We start from the raw sequence: 19616 nt of genomic DNA on the forward strand, positions 1-19616 counted from the left end.
TCAAATCCCTCCTTACAACTCTCCTTTGTCTACAAATGCCTACAAAACATTTGAAAATGATTTGACTGCGACTGTGTTATCACTTCTAATGTGTTGACCAATACAGTGTATTTCCTTGCACACTCTTATCAATTTATATCTGTGTGTGTCTCATGTTCTATACTTAGCCTGTAAGCTCTTTGGGGCAGGGAATGCCTTTTCGTTGTGTTTCTACAGCACCTAACACAATGAGGTCCTGGTAATACAAATAATATAATAATGATGCATGAGCCATAAACAGCTTGAGAAGTGCTTTGGGAAATGTATGGATGAACGGTTTTCTATACATGATAAAGAGTCTACCATACATTTCAGGTATGTGTGTTTTCATATAAATGTGTCTCCTATAAATGTGGGTCCTGATCCTGATACTCATTAGTACTGTTGTGTAGTGATCTACAAACACAAAAACATACACCAAATCAGAAGGTGGAATAGAATCTGCAAGGATTCATGAGCAATCCAAAATATTTTGATCCTTAACTTTCCTTCTGATTTACTCTGCCCCCTACATCCTGGATTCTTTAAAGCAAATACATAATCCATTAAAATTCCACACTTCCATAATCCTTTGTCTGTATGATATTGTAGAAAGTTCTGTAATGCTTTTGTTGAAGTGTGAATCTAAAGTTAATTGCTTAAAGGCAATCATAACCCACTTTGTTTTTCTTTGTATTATACTATTCAGTTCTTGATGATCAACGTGGACACTGAAAAGAAGAAAGGTAATAAGATCTATTTCTCTTTGAACTGATTTTGGAATCTTATCAAGAAGTTTTCAAAATCTAGTTATGTTAGCTGGGGATTCTTGAAAGTCCTGAAGCTATTGTTTTTGTTTTTGAATATTCACAGTATTGAAATTGTACATTTTGCAACTTCTGAGTCATTCTAACAATTTCTGAAAAATGTTAGGTATATCTCTGTAAGAAGGGTAACAGAAAACATCAATATTAAGTCAGCATTTACCCACTTTTAAAAAAATGCTAAATAATCAGCAACTCAAAATGTTATAGAAACCTAAATCATTCCATGCAATTTTCAGAGAAACCAATCTGGTTTGTAATTTGGTTATAATAAGTAATCAGTATGGCTGTTTTCTCAGATGCAGATCCTTGTTAAAAAGAAGTATTCACTTTTCCACAACTCCATTCTGTCTCACTTGTACTGTGCTATTTAATGTAACAAGACATAAAAATCTAATTTTTAAAAAAACATTTAAATTATATAATCTGGAAACTTATAAGGTATCCTCTTAAAGAAAAGAATGTATTTCTTCAATCTATTTTCAGCTGTTTTTCAATCAGAGCTCCTGTTGCAATAACATTACTATCGATCTTGGATGCTATAAAGTAAACCAGTCAACTAGCAAGTACAAAAAACTTTCAACATTGAAATAGACAAAAATCTATCTCGTTGCTCCTGAGAAATCACTATAGTAGTTGGGATTTCAAAACTATATTTTAGATTTTATTTAAACTATGAATCTCAGTGACATGTAAGGTGATATAAATTACCTGCCACTGTAACTCAGTCTAAACTTGGACTATTTAAATGCCAAGGGCCAGCAGTAAGATGTATGTTGAAGTAAGCAATGATATGGCTTAATTAAACTTATACCTTCCTGTTAGTTGCTTTTCCTTCTACACTCTTCTCTTTATACATCCCCATATTACAGCATGAAAAGGACACCAGCTTTGACACTCACTTAGACTCTATTATACCTAGTACTGGTGTGCACCTTACCTGTATCACACCTTGCATACCACCTCTGCATTTGGCCCATTGTCCTTATGCTGTACTTCCTTCCTACTTTTACTGTCCGAAAGAGGAGAGTAAATTTTTGGGAAGGGGCAAGGAGGGGAAAAAGTCTGTTGAGAGAAAATGTCAACAACATTGATAAATGAAGGGTTTTAGTCCTTTTTCCATGGTATTCATTTAAAAGTTATTGTTTTAATGGTTGCATGTAGGATGAAGAGCTATAAGAGACAGATTATGAGATAAACGTATTATCGTTTAAGTCATTCTTATGAGTTACACAGTAAACTATCCTGTTCAGGTTTAAAAAAACCCACCCATATTCAATGATCGATTATATCAATAATTTATTGTTCTGCATAAGAAGATAAAATGAGATTTCAGGCATAACATCAATGTATGAATTGATAGCAACTTCAAGTATAGAGCTGGATACAATAGTATAAAATGTTAACATTTGTTTTACTATGGAAAACAGCAAAAATACAATAAAAATATCTGTACTTGGATGTAAAAACATTCAATTATCTAAAAACCAAACAGCACAAATTGAATATGCATAATATTTAAGACATGTTTTGTCACCTTTATCCATAAAACCTTATGAGTCAGAAACATACATTATTTTTATTGTAATGGAGGAAGTTTATCAAGAAGTGGGTTTGTAATTCAGTAAAATGGGCACGCTCTTGTCCAATTAATAAAACTGACAAGCTAAAACATTTTTTGTCTTGACCTAGTACCATATATAGCAGCCTCTATTTTTCTTGGTGAGAACACACTGCAATAATGCTAGTTTTTAAAGAAAGATTTACTGGAATGGGCTGACCCATTCTCCTTTCTAATAACTCATTACAAACTTATTTCTAGGAGCTTAAAGATTCCTCCACACTTTATTCCTTTTGTTTGCTGTGTGTATACATGGTTTCATTTGTCCTTGTTCTCTCACCACCAGGACAATTAAATTAACTTCTTGCTAGGAAATAGGTATGTGACCACCCTGTTTTAAATATTGCCTTTGCCTCACAGAGGATCAGAAAGCAAGTCTCTCTGAAAAAGGAACAAAGTGTTGTGGAGCTTTCAGTCTATCACCCCACATGGTAAGAATATTGTATGAGGCCCTCCTAGACCCCACCAACATGGGAAGAAGTCTTAAAATTGTTTCAAAAGGACATCACAGCGTCGGCAACAAGCCTGCAGGGCAGCCAGAATCCCTCTGTTTCTAACAGGGTTTTCAGACCATTACAGGGTCTGTTTCCCAAAGGGAAAAACAGTTCCCTTATTTAAAAGATATAGTACAATAGTGGTCTGATACATGACAGTTTACTAGCAGTATTAGCATATTGTTTAATAAGACTGACTCTCCCCTGGTATAAAAGGACCAGACCCTGAGAAGTGCAGAGCACCCTCAGCTGCAGCTGTCTGCAAAAGAAAGTGAGGGCACTCAGCATCTTGCAGGTGTAGCCTCCAGTGATTTGCTGAAGAACATTCTCTGTATAAATAATTACATTTTGAATAATTAAAAAACAGAGAACATTTCTCCAGCCCACACTATGACTGTGATTTTCATGCAATTAATATAAATCACTGAGATGTTATTTATGTTACAAATAACCTTAAGTCCACCAGAAAAAATAGTGAAATCTGACAGATATGTTTGAAGTTACATTAGGCTGTTCAACTACAGGATACGTGTCAATAGCGAGATATAATATATGTCAATAATTCCAGTACAAACATTCAAAAACTCCTAATTTTTCGTTGTTGCTGTATTTCAATTGTTTCATCTAATTTTAAACCAAATTCAATGAGCCCAAGGCTAAATAAGCATTTAGGATACAACTGCCCAGAGCTGATGGCTTTATCAGCATATAAACTAAAATATTTACATGGAATGTTGATTTAATTTACAAACACAGTGTTTCTAATTACAGGCACCTACTAATCTGTTATTTAGAAATGATCACACTGATGAGAAATTCAAAAACTTAATATCCTTTTTCAACCCTTTCATAAATATAAGTTTCACTGAGTTCTTCTTTCTTTATGCTAACATAAAACAACTGTGCTTCCTGTTTGAATGCTACAGATGTGATGGTCTAAGTTAGCAAGTTCATCCACACACTGCACCTATATTACAAATTCACTTGCACAATTAATACACATGCTTTACTCTTTCATTACGTGTGTACTCACTTGCGGCATATCAGTAGTAAATCAAGAAAAATGCGAGGTTACCTACGTTAAATATACATGATTTACCATATATTTGCTTATTCTATTACACAGAAAGCTATCTGAAGTTTCAGATGTATCTGGGCAGTGTTAGAGGTGAATAATTTTCTTTGTAGTGAAGCTTACAAGTTTAAACTCAAAGAAAAGCTTTCAAATCTAAAACAATGCATTTTGATGTTACATATTATTCAAAACAAATATTGCTATGTATTTTTAATAAAAGCAATTCATGCACTGCAACTGCTTACTCAAATCTCAAAGATTTCCCCTAATAATTATCTGCTAATAAGTTAAAAGTATTTTAAAGAACACTAGAAATGTCTGAAGTGATTTAAAGTAAAAACAAAAACAAAAAAACAAATCCCCCACAAACCCTTACTACTACACAGCTATTCATGCCAATATACCTCTGATCTTATAGAAGATTAACTCACAAAGAAAGATTTTTAAAATTATATACATTTAAATAACCTATATTTTCCCTTATTTAGATAAATATTCCCAAGTTGTTGTGCCGCAAAGCATGCACACAAAGAGTTTCAAGACCTGCATACTCACAGCAAAACAGTAGCCACAGAAGACTGTAGTTATTTTACAGCGTATTTTACAAGTAAGCCACTGAATGCTTCATTTCTCTCTTTTGGTAAAACATTTAAATACAAATGAACACTAGGATCACTCTGTACACATCAGATGAAGCTCACACTTTTAGGAAAGTAAAACGACCCCTCTTGATACTTAACCCAGTTAAAACTCTTAATGTCTTTCTTAACCAGAGAAATATTTGCCATTTTTGCCTGTTTTAGTTCTCTTAAGTGCTCTTAGTTAAAGTACTGATAACCTCCAAGTGCTCATGTGCAACTTTATATGACAGTAGCTATGTTTGAGACCACCACAGCATTCAATATTAATTAATATCTGTGCTACCCCTCCATTAACAAAACTCAACTGGGAGATTTATATGTAAACAGTAACAAGGCGTCTAGTAGTTTTGGGTGCATTACTAGCTCAGTATATTGCATCTGATAAGACTTGGATTCAATGTGATTTTATTGTCCCCGAATTCTGAACAGGATGGTTTAAGATACAGAAAAAGAAGACCTGCATTCCAATTACACCAAGTCCTTAACTACATGTCAGTTTGCCAAAGTTAGAAAACCCTCACACCAATTAAATGGCAACTAATTGAGTTCCAACCATGCACTTTATTAAAAAGATTATGAACTATCATCATTTATATTTCTTATTTATAGTGTTATGAATGCAACCAGCTGACTGGGACCCAAAAGGTCTCTGTTTCCAATTTGTCAAATGTTGTTTTCAACTCATTGTAAGCTGTAGTGAGGTCATCGTTGACTATAACTTTGTCAAAGAGATGGCCGTATTGGCTTTCCATCATCTGGGCAGATTTAATCATTTCTTGAAAATCTTCTTCCTAAGAAAGTCAATATAAGAAGTCAGTCAAAAGTACAATTGAATCAATTCACATCTGTGTCAAATGCAAATCTACATGGACTGTTTTAGTTAATTTCATATATTCAGTTAAGCCAGTAGATGGAAACTGTGCCACTGACCATGAACTTTTCAGAAACCATCATTTCAAATTAATTCTCTGTGACTATTTTCACAACTAGGTTTGGTCTGACAAGGCAATTCTTTCCCCCTTTCCCTTATAGCAGTGTAATTAGCCACTAATTGATAATTACAGAGAAATTCTGTGGTAGGAATGCCAGTGGAAAAATGTTTTTAGCTGTTCACATTAATGGTGCACTAACAACTGCATTACATAAGTCTCCGGTTGCTATTAGCAAGGGATTTATTAGAGCACGGGCTTTACTTTTTCAAATGTACCTCCAACATGTTTTCTATTTTTCTCTATACATACACGTGTAGAGGGTTTTGTTTTTGTTTGGTTTGTTTGGATTATTATTTTTTAAACAAAATTAAAAAATAATAGTAACTGTAACTGTTCCCAAGGTACCCCAGGGTTGTCAGGCATCTCGCTATCACTTGCCCTTAGTATGAGGAGGCCTTGTCTGTGCTTGCTGGGGGTCAGCTCTCTAACTCCACTGGCCGTGGGAAACACAAGCACTCCCACTGTGCCCAGGCTCTGTTGTCCCTCTGCAGATTAGAGATAGGCACACACCAACCCCCGAGCACCCCCCCTAGAGCCGGGGTTCTCAAACTGGGGGTCGGGACCCCTCAGGGCGTCCTGAGGTTATTACATGGGGGGGTCGCAAGCTGTCAGCCTCCACCCTAAACCCTGCTTTGCCTCCAGCATTTATAACAGTGTTAAATATATTAAAAAGTGTTTTTAATTTATAAGGGGGGGTCGCACTCAGAGGCCTTGGTATGTGAAAGGGGTCACCAGCACAATAGTTTGAGAACCACTGCCTAGAGTGTCCAGCTCCTGGTCCACTGGACACACTCAGAATTGCTGCTTCCAAAGGAACAGTACTCCCCCCACCTTAAGATCACAGCTCCACTTAACATGCAGCACTTGCAAATGTTTATGGTGAAAACAAGCAAATGTATATTTAACAAAGAGAGCCCAATGATATAACATGAACTCTAGAACCTAGACTTATTGAACTAGTTACTGTCATGTCTTGTAGAACAAAAGGTCACCCAAAATCCTACCAGCATATTACAGCCAGGTCTGGCTATGATTTTCCATTCATGAGACAAGTCACAGTCAGATTGCCTTCTCAGTGGAAAAGACCCTGAGTGTCTCTCTGTACCCCCCATTATACCCTCCCCCCACTCCAATCTGTTATCTTTTCTCATAGACAGATGTCCCTGCTGGTTGTTTTTTTCCTGGGTGCCTCTTTCTTGTCAATTTTTTACAATCTCTTGATTAGTATTGGGCTCAGTCTGTAGATAAACCTAGATTGTGAAGCAGACAACACACATATGACCAGCCAGAGAGAGATACGCATCTCTTCCCTCCTACCTGACAGGAGCATATTTATCACTTTCTGGTGACTTGCCTTAACTCACGTACCTTAAGAACATAATTTTAAGTACAGATTCCTAATTCCTTAAACACAGTCCATACCTACATTTTGCAATGATTATGACAACTAGTGGGCTCTTGGTAGAGATCTTACATGCCACCCTTTGGTACACTTAATATGCATACATCTGACCCCTGTAAAATGCTATGCACCCCCACCCCCCCGCCAGTTAGCACCAAGAGGTTTCTGGGTCACAGTAATATCTAAATTAAAGAAAACTCAATGTACCGTCATAAAAAATCCTTCTGATTTTTCTTAACACTGTAACAGTATTATTTATGTTGAAGACAATAGCATTATTTCCTCTAAAAAAAATATTTTTTTGCCTGAGTTGCGATAACATGAAATGAAATAAGAAGCTCAGAAAGTCCAATGTAGCTCTGCAAAAGTGAATCACGCAATTAAATCACCCTACTAGGTTTATGGCACTAGAGAGACCGAGCATGTGATTAATACAACAAATAATATGTATACATAGACATACACACACTTAAATGTTTTGAGGCACAAGTTCCATTAAGTTCTAAAGGAATTCAGCGACCTCATCTTCAAGATAAACAGTTACAAAAACTCTTGACTACTTCACCTATTCTCAGGGCCGGTGCAAGGATATTTTGCGCCCTAGGCGAAACTTCTACCTTGCACCCCCAACCCCACAACATTGCTTATTATAAACTTTCAAAAATGAATACTGCATAATGTGGCATTGTTCATTAGAATTAATACGTTTGGCTTGAAAATTTATTAATTTCATTATTTAGTCTACATATTTAATGAAAATAAATGGCCTTGGATCTCCTGCACATGGCTAGAGTCCCTCTTCCCCCCCCGCCCCCCCATGGATCTAGAAAGGGCTGTTTTGGGGATCAGACACAGAGCTGGGAGTCGGGATCTGGCTTCTATTCTCCACCCTGGCACCAACTCACTGGATGACTTCAGGCAAGTTACTTCCCCGTTCTGGGCTTCAGCTCCCCTCAGCACTAAGATGTGAAATGGTTCCTTGCTCCTGGGCTGGAAAGTACAATGCAGGCGGGAGGAGGTGTCCGAAGGCCTGTCTTCCCCACAGGTGTGAGGCGAGGACAGAGTTCCAGCCTCTGTCATGACCGTCCTGGTTGCTTAACTCTGCCCCACGCCAATCACTGCTGAAGCCCCTTACTCAGAGAGCTCTGGCCCAGGGCTGAGGTGTCAGTGTCATTCTGGGCCTGATTTTCAGAGATGCTGAGTACCTGAGGTTCCCCTGATGTCTGTGGGAACTCCAAGGTTCTCAGTACTTCTGAAAGTCAGGGCAATTTATTTTGAATGCTGGGCCAGGACTGAGCCTGCAAAGGCAGGGCCATATACACCCCTCAATCCACAGCAGATCTCCCATCAATAACAATACAAGCAATCAGGAGACTGATGGGGGCAGTTGGCCCAATGCTGGGAGTGGGGAGGATATGGCTCTAATGTGGTCACTAAACTTCTACCTAGTAAAGTTACTGGTGTATCTGCTGTCATTCAGTGGGAGAATAAAAATCTCTTGGGTGCTGCAGCCTGCCCAGGGTTCAGCTGCACTTAATTTGAGTTGCTCGCACACTTGCAGTGATTGCGCACCGCGCAATTGGTCACCCATGTTACATGAAAATCTGGCTCTGACGGTGTTCTAATTAGACTTAACAGTTACTGGTGCATTTCCTAGAGCTGTTGTCCCAGGCTGGCTGCAGACTCAGGCAGACAGAACTGTGTTGGCTATAAACCCATCACCTTTGGAAGATTTTCCTTGTAGCCATAGGGCTCAAGACAGCCATGTTTCTTCACTGAAAACTTGCAGTGTGCTGCACCTGAATCCCAGATTAATACTTTGTGTGGGCAGGTGCAGAGCTCAGGGCTTGAAGGCCTCTGGTCTAATGGTCTGAGCCAGCGCAGAACTAGGAGTCTCAGTCTCCTGTGTTCAAAGCAGGACTCCGACAATGACTCCCCGGGTGACCTTGGGCAAGTCACGTCCCTGTTCTCTGCCTCAGTTTCCCCCAAAATGAGGCTCTATTTACCTGCTCCACTGGGCTGCAGAGATGGATGAGGATGAAGCCTTAGAAAGTGCTGAGGACGGTTACACTTTTGCAGATCTTTAACCCTGTATCCTCTGGCAGGGCCATGATCCACCCCCACAGGTGGACCAGTGGCCACGGTCTACTCCTCCTTTCCCCCACTTTCCCTCCTGCCACTGCATTGCTGTCAATAGGGCCAGCTGCAGGGGGGCTCATGTCACCCGCTCGATCTGCAGCTGGCAGCCCTTGGGGGGCAGCAGCCGCTGCTGCGGCAGGGGGTCCGGGACTGCCAGAGCTGGAAGGAGTGGGCTAGGGAGTGACGCAGCAGCCTGGGGGCTCAGGGAGGAGGCAGCTCTGGGATGGCAGGAGGGGCGTGGGCAGGCAGTGATGTGGGGCACGGCGGAGGGAGGCGGCAGGGCCCGCGGTTGCAGAGGACGCCCACAGGGGTAGGTGCTAACATGGCTGCAAGCGGCCCGTCCCCCACCAGGAGCAATAGTGTTAAAAAAAATTTTGGGGCACTGCTTTTTGGCGCCCCCAAATCTTGTCACCCTAGGCGGCCACCTAGTTTGCCTAGTGGTTACAACTGCATATTCTCACAGATTCTAAACATACTTACTGTGAAGGGTTTTGCAGCCACTTTTTCATCTTTGCTTGAAATAATCTTGGCATTTTTTCTGGTCTCTCTCAAACGCTCAAGTGATGGAGGTTTTATAAATATCACAAATGGTTTAAATTCTAATGTTCTTAAATGCTTCACTGTCTGGGAAGGGGAAAAATTATAATTAATTAGTAACAGGGTTTGAATTCATTCCTTGCACTGGAGTTTGCAACAACAAAAGAAGCCTCTGCTATGACACTAAATCTATAAAGCATCTCTTGAAATATACATTTCATTCATTAGCATCCTACTTTCTTAAACAGCATTTATTCTTTGCATCACCTACTGCTACTTGAATGGAAAGAAAAATTTTGATTTCAACGAAAGTTGCCAGTGTTGGTAAATCTGATCAGTCTGGCAGAAGTAAAGCCAATGCACTGTTATGGGCCATCCAAAGAGGTGGTATTAGTAATTAGAAAAATTAAGTTGGACAAAAGGGTTTTTAGTTGATGCACCAGGGAGGAGTAGCAGATTATTTAATAGCTGATTTTAGGAAGGGTAAGACTTCCTACTGCCAAATTCCAAAGATAATAGAAAAGGCTTTCTGCAGCCCCAGAGCAAAAGGGCACTGTGATAAGAGGACAACCGCTGGTTCTCCTCAAACCTTTAAGACTCATTGAGCTCATTCTGTGCTGCTGTTTATGCTTCACAGGAGGATCAGATGATTGTCGCCTATTAAGGGAGAGGTTACTTACCTTACAGTAACTTGAGTTCTTTGAGATGTTTTGTCCCTATAGGTACTCTACCATAGGAGTCTCTCAAGCAGTAACTCATCAAGGAGGTGGGTGCTGAGGTGAAAAGTCTAGGATAGTTTGGAGGACTGAATCACTAAAGATGGTGTCACCTCTGCAAGCTGGTCAGATGGTTTAATGCTTGACAAATGTATGTATAGAAGACCATGTAGCAATCCTGCTGATTTCTTTGATGGGAATGCCCCTCAGTAGACTTATAGATATGAACTGAGGTCTAGTCGAATGTGCTGTTATTCTGTGAGGGGGCTGCATAAGAACATAAGAACGGCCATACTGGGTCAGACCAAAGGTCCATCTAGCCGAGTATCCTGTCTTCTGAGAGCTGCCAATGCCAGGTGCCCCAGAGGGAAAGAACAGAAAATCATCAAGTGATCCATTTCTTGTTACCCATTCCCAGCTTCTGGCAAACAGAGGCTAGGGCCACCATCCCTGCACACTTGCGTTTTCACAGCAGGTCAAGATGCAACCTGAAACCTACTTAGACAGCCTTTGTGTGGAAATCAGTTGGCCCTTCATCCTTTCTGCAAACAATACAAATAGCTTGGGAGAGGTCCAGAAGGTTTTAGTCCTATCCAGATAGAAGGTAAGGGCCCTTCTGACTTCCAGTGAATGAAGACTTGATGCCTCTGTGGAGGAATGAGATTTTGGGTAGAACACTAACAGGTTAGTCACCTAGTTATGTTATATTCTGAGGAGGGGACTTAGTATAACTTTGTCTTTGTAAAAGGTGGTGTATGGTAGGTCAGTCATGAGTGCTCCAAGCTTCCCCATTCATCTTGCTGAGGTGATGCAATTAGGAACAAAGTCTGGAGGGAGCAGGTAGCCATTGGTTAAAAGGGGTGTTTCCTTAGGATGATTAGAAACAGTCTGAGGTCCCATTGGGGATCCAGGTATCAAATGGGAGGAAAGAGGTTGTATAGACCCTTGAGAAATCTGAATGCTGTAGAGTGGACAGAGATGAAAAGCCCTGGATGAGTGAATGGTCAGATGTACCCTGAAAGAGCTCATTAGAGACTCATTGTTTTTATTTCCAGTAGGTAGTCCAAGGTCTTGGAAAATGGGAGGGAGCAGCAGGATTGGAAGTGTTTCTACTTTTGAAGATAAGTCTTGAGAGTATTGGGCTTTCTACTAGATAAGAGAACTGACTGAACTCTACCTGAAAAGGTTAACTCCATGCTGGGAGCCACTGAGAAGCCATGCTCTCAGATTCAGGGAGGAGGAGTTGGGAAGGATGAAGGTCCCTGAGTTCTATGTCAAGAGGTCCTTCATGATAGGAAGCCTGAAGGGTGTTAACCCTGAGAGGTGGATGAGGTTTGAGCACCACACCTGTCTTGGCCAAGCAGGTGCTATGATGATAGCTTTTTCTCCTCAGCACAGCTTGAGGGAGGTCTTTAGGGCTAGCGGTATAGGTGGATAAGCATAAAGAAGGGTACGGGGACATGGTGTTATCAGGGCATCCCTAGGAGAGTTGTGACCGTAACCTCCCTTGGAGCCGAACAGACAACATTTTGCGTTGTTTGTGTTGACAAAGAGGTCTACGCTGGTATACCTCAGGTCAGGCAGGTTCTCTGGAAGATACAGTTTTTGAGCTCCCGTTTATGATTTTGGCAGAAGTGTCTGCTTAAGGAGTTTGCAATTATATTGTGGAGGCCTGGCAGATAGACTTCTGATTTCTATCCGATGAGAAATGCACCAGTTCCACAACTTTAGTGACACTGTGCATAAGGATTGGGATCTTGCTGAACCCTGGCGGTTGATGTAATACATCACTGCCCTGTTGTCCAGCATTACTCTGATCGGGTGACCTCATATGGCTTGGAGGATATGGTAGCAAGCATATCTACTGTTCTTAGCTCCACGATATTGATATGTAGTGCCAATTCCTATGCTGATCATTTGCCCTGTGCTTTGTCTCCCTGTAGGTGAGCTTCCCACCATAACACACACATCTGTTATGAGGGTCTTCAAAGATGCTGGATGTATGAATGGGGTTCAAACAGAGTCTTTCCACCATATAAGAGAATCTAACACCTTCCGAGGCACTGACGTGTGTCTGGAGAAGATTGTCTGTTTGGGGTATACACTACTCTTAGTCACGTCTGGAGGCAACTGAGGTGCATCCTTGCATGGGGAATCACATATGTGGTGTCCAACATGTGGCCCAACATCTGTAGGAAAATCCTTAGGTTATTTGTGGGCTGAATTGTAATGTTGAGATTAGATGGGATATGGTGGAGAATCTCTCTTTGGGAAGGTAAGCTCTTGCTGTTTGGAGTGTAGAGTAGCTTCTATAAAGTCTATTCTCTGTACTGAAGTTAGCATGGATTTCTTGTGGCTGAAACATGGGTCCAGAGATTGGAATAGTGTTAATGACCTGGACATTGCCGACTGGACCTCTTCGGGTGATTGGCCTCTGAGAAGCCAGCTGTCCAAGTATGGGAATGCTGATATTCCCCACTGGCAGAGCCAAGTCACTACCTCTGAGAGAATCTTTGGACTGCTCTTGGGGCCATGGAGAGTCCAAAGGGGAGAACTCGATAATGATAGTGATCCACCCCATTACAAAACATAGGAAGTGCTTGTGGGAGGGGTGGATAGTTACATGAAAGTAAGCATCCTCTAGGTCAAGGGCCATGAACCAGTCTCCTGGGTCTGAGGATGGGATTATGGTAGCTAGTGTCACCATTCTGAAGTGTTATGCTAGGATGCAATTGTTCAAGATCCTGAGCGCAACGGTTGGTCTCCATCCTTCATCTTTCTTGAGAACAAGGATGTAATTGGAAGAACCTTCTTCCGATGAACTCTGGTAGAACCAGTTCTATTGTTCACAGGAGAAGACAATGAACTTCTTGACTTAGGAGTGCCTCATGAGAAGGGTCCATGAAGGAGGATGGGGAGAGGGTTGGGAAGAGGGATGGAAAATAAGTGGATGGAGTAACCCTCTTTGACATTCTGTAATATCCACTTGTCTGAGGTAAGAAATTCCCAGGCTAAGTAGTGGGACAGTCAATCTCCAAAGAGGGGGTAGTCGCACAACAGCTGATTCGGAGTGGAATGGATTGCTTGATGCCCTTGACCAAGGTATCAAAAGTGCCTCTTAGAAGCAGGAACTGATAGAGTAAAAGTAGGGGTGCGTGGCCTGTGTTTTTGCAGTTTGGGTTTTCTCCGGAAGGGCTCCTGAAGCTTAGGGTAAGTGTGCTGTTGGTACAGGAATGGTCTCAATCTTGAGTGGTTTGGGATCTACTAAAGCACTTCTTTGTTGCAGGCACATAAATCCCCACTGATTGAGCGTCTGGAGAGAAGAGTCCATATTTTCAATGAAGAGCTTAGGCTCTTTGAATGGGAGATCTTCCATGGTATTTTGAAATTCTGGAAGACTGGAGAACTGGAGCCAGTATGCTTTTCTCATGACCACCATTGTGACATGGACTTTCGGAGGCTGTGTCAGCAGCATCTAGAGTAGCTTGTAGGGAGGTTTTTGCAACCAACTGTCCTTCAGCAATGATAGACTGAAAATGATTTTCTGGTCTTGTGACAAGTTGCTCAATAAAATGTATATATTTGGAGTATGTGTTAAGATTGTATTTTGTCATCAAGGCCTGGTAGTTGGCCATATAAAATTGGAGAGTGACTGATGAGTAGCTCTTCCTTTCCACCAAGTCCAACCACTTGGATTACTTGTCAGATGGAGAAGGCCTAGAATGAGCTTGACAGCTCCCTTTCATTGGCTGCGTCAACTGGCAGGGAATTGGGGCTAGGATGGGAAAAGAAGTGTTTCATTCCTTTTGGGGGATATAGATTGAGCTCAGATCAAGTGTTTATCTGCCTGCTTACAGCTTGGTGGGATTGTGGCAGGTGTATGCCACAGGGAAAGTGCAGGTGATAACACCTCACTGATGGTTCTGAAATCATCAGTGTAGGAAAGTCATGGTGGCATTATTGTGTCATCTGGAGATGAAGAGGACTTTACAGAGGGAAGCAAGATCTTCTTGTCCTGATACTATTGCTCCTTCTGTATATAGTCTGGTACTGGAGAAGTGTGAGGTTCTGAGGTGCATAATGCTGCAGTGTGTGGTATTGGTCAATCTGCAGGTGTTGATAGCGGGTATGGTACTGGTGGATACTGGTGCTTTTTCTTAGATATATGATAGAATTGATTGTTGTACTGACCCCTGGGTCTTACTAACTTTACTGGAGAGGAGAATAAGGGAATGGACCGCAATGATCATTATAGTCTCTGGGCCTACAATGTTTGGTAGATTCCCTAGGATTTATGAAAAGGACTTATGGAGTATGGTAGCACAATACTGGGATGATTGTTTTACTGAGATCTCCAAGTCCAATGAGTCCTCTCTTGAGCTGAGAGAGAGAGAGAGTCCCCAATGCCCTAACCAATACTGAAGGCTGGAGACATAAGCAAGTCTCAACTTGCAGCTGTCAGGACAACATTGGGCAGGTGGCTCCAGTACATCTCAGTATTGGAAAGTCAGGTTCATCAGAGATTGAAACCCACTGAAGAAAGGAACTTAGAAGGAGTTGGAGGGCTCTAATAGCCTTTAGATGAGATTTGGGTTGGTACCAAAAGGGGAAATGCCAACTGGTGAGATGGAAGCTCTTGCAAGACTGAGGTGGTTGTAGGGTCATGTCCCACCTCAGACATATGGCGAGCTCCAGGTTCTGGGAAACGGATGGTAGCTCTGTGTGTACTGCAGAGCCACAAGGTATCAGAGTGCCACCACAGTAGTTGCTCTGGTGGTAGGTTGTCGTCTGAGCATGGCTTCTTCCATGGTACCAATGCCTCAGTACTGGACTCAGCTGGAACCTCTGTGGTACCCTTAGAGGAACAAGAATCTCCCAAGACTGAGTTTTATGGGGAGATCTACCCTGCTTCTTCACTTCCCTGCTTGGAGAGGTATGTTTCCTCTTCTTTAGGGTTTTATTATCTGGGGCCATAGTTGAGGCAGCAATGTGAGCTGAGGTGGCCTATGATGTAGAGCTGATGTAACTGGGAGGGGGGGAAGGGGGAAAGGGGTGGTGAAGCGAACTCTGCTGGAGCTAGAGCATGTTCCATTAATAGCTGCTCAAGTCTTGTCTCCCTGTCTTTTTTTGGATCTGCCTTTGAAAACCAGACAAAGCTTGCATTTAGAAAGGTTGTAGGAGTGCCCCAAACACCACAGGTAACTGGAGTGTTCATCACTGTGGGAAAAGGACCTGTGGCATATCTAAGAGGACTTAAACTCCAGGATTTGGGATGTAAGTTGTGCTCCAGCACAAATGAAAGATCTAAGAAAAGAAGAGGGAAGGAAACCACTCCCTCCCCCTACAAGCACTAGAGTGCAAAATAAAGTAAATGGCTAAAAATAAAGAAAAAATACAATAAAGTAAATATGAAATTAGGGTAAAAAGGATTCACAAGGTGAATGCTGGGAAGCTAAATGCAGCTGACAGCAGAATGCTCTGTCTCAAGCCACATACCCTTGTTCAAAGTACAAGGTAGTACTCTGCACAGGTGCGGGCCCGTGGATACTACTTTTCAGTCTCTGATCGAGAGCACATAGATGCTCGAACATCCTACAGTGGAGCACCACAGGGGGACATACTCAAAGAACTAAAACCTATTCCTCTATGTAGCTCTTGCTGGCCAGTAACAAGTTGCTGCCAGATAACTTGCAGCCACAGTATCAAGTACCTTCCTCCTCCTGCAATCCTAGCAGTAGCTGCAGGAGCAGCTAGTTGTACAGTATAGGGTTGAAACTCCAAAATGCCAAATACACATGTCCCTAAGCTTAAACTGAGTTATTTGAATTTGGTATCGTATTTCCAACTGACATCTTTCTAATGAGAAGACAATGACATTCTCTCATTTTAATAGCTAGAAAAAAGCTAATTGTTCACAATAATTTACCATACGCTACTAGATCAAAATTTCCTTTTTTATAATTTAAAAACTGTTATTATTAGCTAATGCAGTTTTCACAGTAAGTGCAGTGTTGCACACATAACAATTCAGCAAGTAAATCCAAAATTGCACATTTTTTGTTGGTGACTCATCAAAAGTACTATTGATCTAGGTTTTTGACTCTGTGACATCAGTTTCCTAAAGCCATTATTCAACCAGCATATATCTGTGCCATCCCCTTTTCCTACAGAAAGCCTCTTTTGGCCAATTTTCTAATAAGGAACATGACATAATATTTGGATTAATGTGAATAAATTTTTGCCATTGATGCCACTGAACATTTACAGTAAATGCTATTTAGACAGGGAATAATCATGTCCAATTACCTACAGAACCCTCTTTAAACCAACAGCTTGAGTGCTTCATCATGCAGGCACTTGTGCACTGGGTAAGTCAGGAAAAGTGGAAGACTTCAACTGTTTCCATTTAACATCGAAAATCATTTTTCTGGCTCCTGAATTTTGTGCTGCACTACAGGATATTTGAACAATACTCAAACAAGTCAAAGGTGAACACAAAAGCAATGGAAAAATCTGTTCTGAACAATGTATTTCAAATCCTATTTTTATACATTTATTTCATTCAAGCTTTATTTAAATGTTCAAATGCACAAGTTAAAGTTGCACCCAGACAATAATGAATATTGGAGGTGGGGGTTAATAGGAAGGGGTACATGCACACAAAATAGACACAAATGATGACAGCAGCCCCTTCCCTCTATAGAATACTACTCTATTTATCTGTTATTCAGCACACTGTATATTTAATGTTTCTTCACATTACGGCCTGTCATAAAACCCTTTCCATGAACAGTCTTGGTGAAATCAAAGGATTACTCACGTGAGTAAGGGTTGCAGGAATGGACTCTTTCTCAAGAATATTTTGCATTTAAATATCAAGTTTTTCAGACAAATTCTAACCCAGATCAGCAGAACAGTGAATACAAATGTTGGAGCATTCTGTGAGTAATTAAATGTTCTTCATGTTAGTGTAAGGTTTCAGTGCAGTTAGTTTTTGCATTGAATACCATCCAATCTGTGTTGAAATTTCCCTTTAGGAAAGCTCTATACAATAAGTATAAGAAATTGGGTGGAATATAAATTGAACATGGAATACAATGGAATGCTCTATTAACAGTCTTCTTCCGGAATCCTAACATGGAATGCAGTAAGTTACGCCATGCCAAGAGTGGTGCTTACTTACATGAGGCTGCACATCCAACAAACAAACTTTGTTTTTAGTTAGAACAGATCGAACAGAGTCTATGCTTGTACCGTAGTAGTTGTTTTTATATTCACCATATTCAATAAACCTGTGGTAGAAAGTGAAAAAAAAATCAGAATCATTCCCTTTTCTTTACCAAATACTTATCAATTTAGTTAGTAAGATTTAATTCACGAGCAGAAATATTTTCACTCTACATGTGATTTTTACCATGTTTTATAAAAGGAAATGCTGCCAAGTACTTCAGCATGTCAACCTAAAAAAAAACCCTTCTATTTTACCATTTTCAAATCAGTAACACTTGCTTATATTACAGTTAAAGAGAAAAAGTACTATAGTCCAACAGCACACTAATGTTTTCCATCACCTCTTTTTCAGAACTAATGCAATGCAATAAAAAAGTGGATAAGCTAAACAATAGAAACTACTGAAATTTCATTGCACGCTACAGAATATCTGACTTTTCTGTCTCTGAATAAGAGGAGCAGTTATGATGATGCTAATAGAACCAAGGCGGCTGGTTATGTGCTATAAAAGTATAAATACAATTTGAGAAAAAGCAAAGCACATTTTGAAGTTCAATCAAACCTACAGTTTTGTGTGTACTATACTTTGCCCTCTGAAATACTTAAGGCAGGATCTAAACTTACAGTATTTTACAGCTTGTTGGGGAGCATGATGCTACCATTGTCATTATTTTATTTTAATTTTTGGAAGGGCTTGAGGGGACAGACTTCTCTCTAGTTCTCCATATTCCTGTTCTTTTGAACAGGAAATGCCTGTACTGGAAGGGAATATAACTATACAAAACGTTTGAAATGCAGCACTGCCAGGGCCCCTTTCCTGATGCTGCAACGATCAATTAGTAAGACAAATAATGCCAATTTAAAAGGGGACCCCACCTTCAACACCCCCCAAATGTTTAGCTCATTGGACAGGCATTTAAAGTATTAGGTGGTTTAAAACTGTTTACATTCTATTACTTTTATTTTGTTTCAACAATCTGCAGAAATTGCAGTGCTGACTGTTTAGACATTATACTTTAACATGTTTTAAAATCAATGCAGACTCTACCCATTTGAAATTACTACATAAAAGAACCAACTACTAAAACGTCACAATGAAACCATTGTTTTGACTGTGGCTCTAGTTAGCCTTTCCAACATACTTGTTATTCTGTACATCTGTCTCAAACAAGTGCTTGGAAATGAAAATGTACTCAACACCATCACTTTCTTGGCCTCTTCTTGCTCTAGTCGTGTCTGTGGTTTCATTAAAAAAAAAAAGAAAGAAAAAAAAAGCTTTTTTAAAAACAACAAGCCAGTTTTAGGAAAAATATAAAGGCCTCAATCCTGTGCAGTGCAGAGTGCTCTTATCTTACACTGGCTTCCAGAGGAGTTGAGTGTGCTCAGCATCTTGAAGGCTGCACTCAGCATGTCAAAGGATTGAGCCTAAAGCAAGTACAAGAAAACTCATTGGACATAAATAACAGATTATCAGTTTTATTTACTAATGGAAAAGTTAACTAAAGGGGGAACAATGAGGCTGTTGAAAAATTAAATGAGCAGCAATTTAGAACAATCGCGTTCCCTCTGCCACTATTCATCATAAAAGGAATTTGGGGAATTCAGTGGCACAGGGGACCATCAAGGCAAATGATGTTTAGTGACTGGATTTATCAGAGAGCCAAATAATGTTATGATCATTAACAACATTTGCAGCTACAGTATGTAAGGTATGATAGTAATATAATGGAGAATTACATTTCATATTTTAGGAGCTGATTGCCTCTGGTGGACGGAAAGGAATTCCTCTTTCTCCTCATCTACAGCCTTGCACAATAGACTAGGTGGATTATGGGTTTTTTAATTCTATTTTTACTTCCTCTCAAGCATCAAGTAATAGTTTTTCTATAAAATTAGGTACAAATGGGACAAAATGCTTAATGGTCTG

The 19616-nt window shown here is 40.4% G+C and overlaps 1 protein-coding gene and 1 long non-coding RNA gene across 8 annotated transcripts in view; one reads left to right on the top strand and one right to left on the bottom strand.

Moving 5' to 3' along the window:
• Positions 1-736: 736 nt before the first annotated feature.
• LOC123363443 lies at positions 737-4645 on the top strand. Its single transcript, XR_006576757.1, has 3 exons — positions 737-764; positions 2824-2894; positions 4521-4645. It is a non-coding gene; the product is annotated as an uncharacterized LOC123363443 (long non-coding RNA).
• A 22-nt stretch (positions 4646-4667) lies between these two features.
• Positions 4668-19616, bottom strand: part of MPP7 (MAGUK p55 scaffold protein 7) — a 311912-nt gene continuing 296963 nt past the window's right edge. For 6 of the 7 annotated variants that reach the window (XM_045004397.1, XM_045004395.1, XM_045004398.1 and 3 more), the window contains 4 exons: positions 18832-18925; positions 17643-17751; positions 9687-9830; positions 4668-5464 (listed from right to left, as the gene is read on the bottom strand). In XM_045004397.1, coding sequence (XP_044860332.1) covers positions 5285-5464; positions 9687-9830; positions 17643-17751; positions 18832-18925 — 527 coding nt within the window. In that variant the 3' untranslated portion in view covers positions 4668-5284. Of the gene's footprint in view, positions 5465-9686; positions 9831-16765; positions 16911-17642; positions 17752-18831; positions 18926-19616 lie in introns of those variants that run through there. The other variant, XR_006576756.1, reaches the window with a different exon arrangement.

The sequence above is a fragment of the Mauremys mutica genome, chromosome 2, assembly GCF_020497125.1.
Source record: "Mauremys mutica isolate MM-2020 ecotype Southern chromosome 2, ASM2049712v1, whole genome shotgun sequence".
NCBI classification, from domain to species: domain Eukaryota; kingdom Metazoa; phylum Chordata; order Testudines; family Geoemydidae; genus Mauremys; species Mauremys mutica.